The sequence below is a fragment of the Chanodichthys erythropterus genome, chromosome 19 (assembly GCF_024489055.1).
Source record: "Chanodichthys erythropterus isolate Z2021 chromosome 19, ASM2448905v1, whole genome shotgun sequence".
In the NCBI taxonomy this organism is placed as follows: Eukaryota; Metazoa; Chordata; class Actinopteri; order Cypriniformes; family Xenocyprididae; genus Chanodichthys; species Chanodichthys erythropterus.
The window spans coordinates 20,470,559-20,477,156 of record NC_090239.1 but is presented as its reverse complement, the minus strand read 5'-3'; the positions used below and the strand labels follow the sequence as shown (position 1 = coordinate 20,477,156).

General features: G+C 37.7%; 1 protein-coding gene across 1 annotated transcript; it reads left to right on the top strand.

The window, feature by feature from the left end:
• Positions 1-5,412: 5,412 nt before the first annotated feature.
• On the top strand, positions 5,413-6,594 carry bhlha15 (basic helix-loop-helix family, member a15). Its single transcript, XM_067369584.1, has 2 exons — positions 5,413-5,558; positions 6,009-6,594. The coding sequence occupies exon 2, from the start codon at positions 6,039-6,041 to the stop codon at positions 6,591-6,593; it is 555 nt and encodes a 184-aa protein (XP_067225685.1). The 5' UTR covers positions 5,413-5,558; positions 6,009-6,038; the 3' UTR covers position 6,594.
• Positions 6,595-6,598: the final 4 nt, after the last annotated feature.

The following is a 6,598-nucleotide window of genomic DNA, read 5'->3' as shown; positions in this document are numbered from 1 at the left end:
CTCAGATGCAGTTTGAATTCTGACATTCAAATCAAAGACAGAGCTGAAAACACATTAATATTATTTTTCGAATGAGCACCACTCACAGGAAAGCCAACTGAAATTTAGGAAAATTGTGTAAAGCCTGTTCTGTTCCAACAGTGTGTTTAAAGATAGATCATGAAGTGGTTTTACAGGTTTCCTGTGAAAAGAAACATCGTGTTGCTATACAAATATTTACCACTACCAAGTAATGCACAGAGGCTGGTGTGTGTGCAGCTGAAGACAGTATTTCCTGTTTTGACACACACATCCAAGTTAACAAGAAAACAACCAACTCTACAAAGCAGGTGGAGACACCTACTGCACAAATTCATGCCTTCTGAAGCTGCGAGGCATCCCCTTACAGCTGCAGGATTAGTCAGTGTTGACCTGCTTTTCTCTCAAAAGCATGACATTTATTATTATTATTATTATTATTAATTATCAGTGGTTATTAATGGTTTGCATGGTCTGTATAATGTTATGAAATAAATGGTTCATATTACACACCATTTTTGCAATTCATCTTCATCGGAAATGTGTAAATAAAAAAATGATTTGCTTTGTTATTAAATTATTCTAGAAATAATTATTATATACTAATATTATTTAACTATTATAATATATTATTTATAATATAGATAGATTTTGCAGATGTTTTCTGTATAAAGATGTGATCTGATGCAGCATTTCCTTAGCTGCTCAAGCCAAACGGACATAACAGGCTGTACTTTCCCCCCCTCTCGTCTGACCGGCTTTTCGGTCATGGAAAAACTGACTTGTCCCCCACTTTCCCCTTTTATGACGCTGCGTGAGTCAGGCATTAATGCACTGGATCCTGGCTGCTGTTTTGTCCAGTCAGATCATGTGTGATGACACAAGTGGCAGTATGACATCAATGGGTGATACATGAAAATATCATCTATTTGCTCATATTTCAAATGAGATTAGGATATTAAAAATGTGTATAAGCACAGAAACTAGCTGGTCTTTTTTTATCATTGTGTAATTGTGAGGAAGTAAAACAAAGAGCATTATTAGCATAATGATATTAGATACCAGGGCAGCATTTCCCAAAAGCATCGTAAGCCTAAGTTAATCGTTGCTCCATTGGTTTCAATGGAGCTACGATCAACTTAAGCTTACGATGCTTTTGGGAAACTCTGCCCAGATCAGTTTTGGAATAGTTTACACCGAAATGAAAATTCTGCCATTATTTGCTCACCCTCATGTTGTTCCAAACTCATATGATGCAGTAGATACAGGATGAATGTTCACTCTGATCTTTTCAATACAATGAATGTGAATGGTGACCAAGTACACAGTAAAATCCCCAGAGTTAAATCAGCTCTGTTCAGAGTACATATGGGCCCTCTCTAAATAGTGTTAAGTAACACTGAAGCAGAGTTAAAGTTAATGATATAATTAAGCAATTAATAAGGCTGTGACTGAAGTCAGTTGTAGTTCTTGTGTTTCTCTTTTCTTCAGTGATTCTGCTTGTTAACAGCAGGTGTTCATCACTAATGTACAATCATCACTTAATTAATTGCTTAATTATCTCATTAACTTTAACTCTGCTTTAATGTTATTTTAACACTATATAGAGAGGGACCATATGTACTATGAGCAGAGTTAATTTCGCTGTGTATTTTGGTCTTTTTTCCCCTCACAGATATGACTCCTAAAAACTTGTGATATATTGTTGTTGTTGTTTTTTGTCATTTTTGAAGTTTTATAGCCAGTAATTGTCATTTATTTTTGTTATATGATAAAGAGCAATGTGAACATTCTGCTAAATATCTTCTTTTGTGATCCAACAGTATAGAAAAAAACATCAGTAACACTTTTTTTAGTGTCATTGTTACACATGTAGTTACTGTAGTAATAACTGTATTTAACCCTAAACCTAGTACATACAGTTAATTATTATTACTCAGTACTTAAATGCATAATTTCACTGTAATTCTGATACCTTAAAATAAAGTGTAACCAAAAAAATCATATAGGTATGGAAACAACATGAGGGTGAGTAAACGATAGAACTTTTATTTTGATGAACTGTCCCTTTAATCGGTAGTTTACATCCTCTAAATCTTCAACTCAACATTCATTCAGTGGAAAAATGTACCTTTGGCTTCATTTAAACACTGTCCTGTGTGAAGAAACATCAGGTGTGCAGGGCAGCAGAGAAAGGCTCCATGTTTAAACAGCTATTTTTACATTTAGCCTTGAAGGCAGCCAACTGTAAGCTTTGGGCCTTGATTGAGCAATGAAACGTTTGTTTACTAATCAAAATAGTTTGTGTACATGGTTTCTTATCACCCTAAGTTCTCATCAAACACCCCATTAGGCTTTTAACAATGTTTTCATTTATCATTTACATCGTAAGAAGCTCCCCTGACTGGAATGTAGCGCTTAGCATGTGGTTGCTAATGAGTGACTTATTTACTGAAGGGAAATGTGAGCAGGACTTTAAAGTTACCTCCGTGTGGAGTATGCAAATCAAAGACTTATCTTGAAATATAACACAATGGTGTACAGTTGTAAACTATACCTGTTGCGGTACTTATATCAGTACTACCAAGTGCTGATAAACTACTACTAAAGTGAATACCTGTGTGGATTTGCATGAATGAATGTTCAGGTGTTCTTTAGGTGTGTTTATATAGTTTTTATGCCTGTTTGTGAGCTTGCTTTTGTATGAGGCTGTCTCCTAAGCTCTTTGCTTACAGGCAGATTGTTATCAGTGTAAGTGGTGTATACCGGAGGTTCCACACTAAATAAACTGAGGGTTGGGATAGAAACTGTTTCCATAGTCTCAGCATTGAGTCCTTGCACACTAAACCGAAGCAGGGAGTCAGTTTTGCCCAACCTGTGTCCAAGCGCTGCTCGGCCAAGGCCATCAGTGATGTGGGGGAGGGATCATTTGAGCTGATAGCTGCTGTGAGTTAAACAGGTGTGAAGTGTACTTATTCCCAGAAACTGTGAAATTGTCCTGTTTGTTCCACACCACATGTAATATGTTTAGAGTGTCTTTATATTATGTGACAAGATCAACAGTCCATCTATACTTAAAATTATGATGTTTTCTTCTTGTTAAAAACAATTAAAAACACAACTGATGATTTACATAAGAGCAAAATAGACTGGTCTTAATGCTGGCGCACTTAGAACAGGTTCGCTGTACTCAGGTACAAAATAAACACGTCTGTGTTTGATCTGTCTGATACCACAGTTTATAAAAAGGGTGGTTCTCTGCACACATCCACACTTGTACAAATAAAGGTTCCAATTAGAAGAGTTTAAAAGTCTGATAGAGGTTCCACAAAGGACTTTTTATTTTCTAACCTTTTGTTCTTTAGACAACCATGGTTCTGGTGCTTTATATATCCTCACAGGCTCAAGTAACATTTTTGTTTTTGACACAAATTAGAAACATTTTCCTAGAAAGTCATACCATAGAGAGAGAGAGAGGAAGGAAATGAGCTCAAAGTGTTAGTTCATCCAAAAATGAAATTTCTGTCATTAAGTACTCACCCTCATGTCATTCCAAGCCCATAAGACCTTCATTCATCTTCGTAAAACAAATTAAGATACTTTTGAAAAAATCCAAGAGGTTTTTTTTATCTCTCATAGAAAGCAAAGAAATGACCACATTCAAGGTCCAGAAAAGTAGTAAAGACATTGTTAAATTAGTCAACGTGATTACAGTGGTTCAACCTTAATGTTATGAAGCGACGAGAATACATTTTGTGTGCAAAAACAACAACAAAAAAAACTTTATTTAACAACTTGAGCTGTTGTCATACGCATGCTGCGATGCTGCGATGTTTACGTCCCAACGCCGGCTCAGTATTGGCCGACACCTGTTCACGTGATCAGCACGACGTATGCGCGCGATGCTGACGCAGGAGCCGGCCAATAATGAGTTGCCGTTCTAACTTGGAACACAGAAGCTTGCCTTGCTTTTGCTACGTCAACTGCGTATGACAACAGCTCAAAGTGTTAAATAAAGTTATTTTTGTTTTGTTTTTGCGCACAAAAAGTATTCTCGTCGCTTCATAACATTAAGATTGAACCACTGTAGTCACGTGGACTATTTTAACAATGTCTTTACTACATCTCTGTACCTTGAATGTGATTCCGTTGCTTTCAATTGGAGATAAAAAATAAAAAAAACTCTCGGATTTCATCAAAAATACCTTAAATGGTGTTCCAAAGATGAGCGAAGGTCTTACAGGTTTGAAACGACATGAGGGTGAGTACTTAATGACAAAAAATTCATTTTTGGGTGAACTAACCCTTTAATCACAATCAATTTTGAATCTATAAATGTTTCTGCCAAATTCAAAAAAATTTTTTTTAAAAGGAGTTAATTTACAAGTACCTCCTGGAATATATGTTCCCTTAGTTTTGAATAATTGCTTTAATAAAGAATGAGGAAACCAATACTGGATCCTAATGTCAAAAAGGGAAATAAATAAAAAATAAAAAATACTATGATATAATGATATTAACAAAAATAATAATAATGTCTGGTCCCACTTTATATTAGGTGGCCTTAACTACTATGTACTTATATCAAAAAATAAGTACAATGTATTTATTTGGTTCATATTGAATTGCAAAACACTTTTGCTGCTATCGAGGTGGGATACGGGTAAGGTTAGGGAAAGCTTTGGTTGTATGGGTAGGGCTAAGGTGTAAGGGATGGGTCAACAGTGTAATTATAAATGTAATAACAGAAATTAATTACAGATGTAATTACATGCTGGTATTTTTAAAATATAAGTACAAAGTAAAAACATGTATGTACACAATAAGTGCACTGTATCAATTTAAATGTAAGTACACAGTAGTTATAAAGTAGGACCTAATGTCCAAAGTACCATATAGCACAAGAAGGCATCACAGTAAAGTAAAGCTCTGAAAAGTGCTTTATGATATGTATGCAAGGCCCATTTGAAATGCAAAGGTTTAGGCAAATATTACGCACCGTTTTAACTTGATAAAGTGCCATGGAAATAGTAAAACCTATCAATTCAGGCATCTGCAGGAAACACCATTGCAATGTCTGCATATTGCTTTTTTCTTCATAAAAAAGCTAAATAAACGTATTAGTTTATCAATGGAAAATCCCCACTAATGTAATGCACCAGAGTAGCCTATTTGCATTGTTAACAGCTCCACAGCTTTAAAATAAAAGTATAGTGCTTTTAACCACCTGCAGCAACAGCAGCAGTATCACAGACCGCTTTTATCATCATCTGAAAGCGTGAACAAAGTTTCAGATCGCTATTTCCGATGCTTGCGCCAGATCATGAGTGACTCGAGAAGAAACGGGTCCCTCCTTTGATTGGCCACAAAAGCGCTACGTGGACATCGAACAGCAACAGGTAGAGCGCGTGACCGTTATCATTTCATTCTGACTGCGGCTGTCAGGACGACAACAGCGCTTCACGTCAGCTAATTATCGCTCTCCGCAAGGCTCTTATCGCACAAACATCTTCTCGAGTTTGGTGGAAATCTATTTCGAGGTAAGCAAAACTTTTTTCCCCCCCGAAAGCAGGGATGATTGATTGGCAGCTTTTAAGACAGCAGCGACAACGTGTAGTGACGATGTGGATGTTGCTCACTTGATGAATCTAGTTCACTAGCATGGCTTAATATTATCAATTTCATTTTCAGTTTATACATATATAGGATTATAGAAATTTGTTTTTACAATTAAACTCAGTTTTTAACTAGTTAAACAGGGATATATGAGATGCTACCATTATAGGGAATGATATTACACATTATCCAGAAGTAGTTCTTCAAATCTAATCATTTGCTGCAGGATGCTAAAACAAGTTTAACCTTAAGTATTCTTCATATATGCCAGCATATCTTTCAGTATCCACATTATTAAAGCCATTCATACTGATATATGATGTTATTTTTGCATGTTCATTTCCTCAAATCAAATGTGAATGATAATATTCTAGGGCCTACACCAGGGTGTGGGTGAGTCAAGTATGAAGTCCAAAGGAAAGGGGTCAAAGCGGGGCAGACAGTCTTGGGCAGAGCAGGACGACCCAGACTTTACGCTGGAAACCGAGCCAGGTTCCAGCGAGCAGGAGGGTTCAGAGGCGTCTGTGAGGCTGGGTGGGACGTGGAGAACACTGAGGGGCGAGGGGCACGGTCGTACCCGAGTGGGCGCGCGTCGCAGGCGCCAGCACGGCAACGCTAAGGAACGCAACGTCCGCAGGCTGGAAAGTAATGAGAGAGAGAGGCAGAGGATGCACAAACTCAACAACGCCTTTCAGGCCCTACGGGAGGCCATTCCTCATGTCAAAACAGACAAGAAACTTTCCAAGATTGAGACTCTCACGCTGGCCAAGAATTACATCAAGGCCTTAACCACCATCATCCTAGGCATGTCGAATGCCTGCCTGCCTCACGCAGAAAGTCACATGGAGACTAGCGCCTCCCGGCTCCTGCAGTGCTATCAGCAGCATCTACAGGAGGAGGGAGAGGAAGACCTGTCCAACTACCTGAGCCACATTCACAGCTTCAGCCAGGGCAGCTAACACAC

What these genes read in the sequence shown, in the direction of transcription:
- bhlha15 (XM_067369584.1), top strand. Translation starts at nt 6,039, where the DNA reads ATGAAGTCCAAAGGAAAGGGGTCAAAGCGGGGCAGACAGTCTTGGGCA.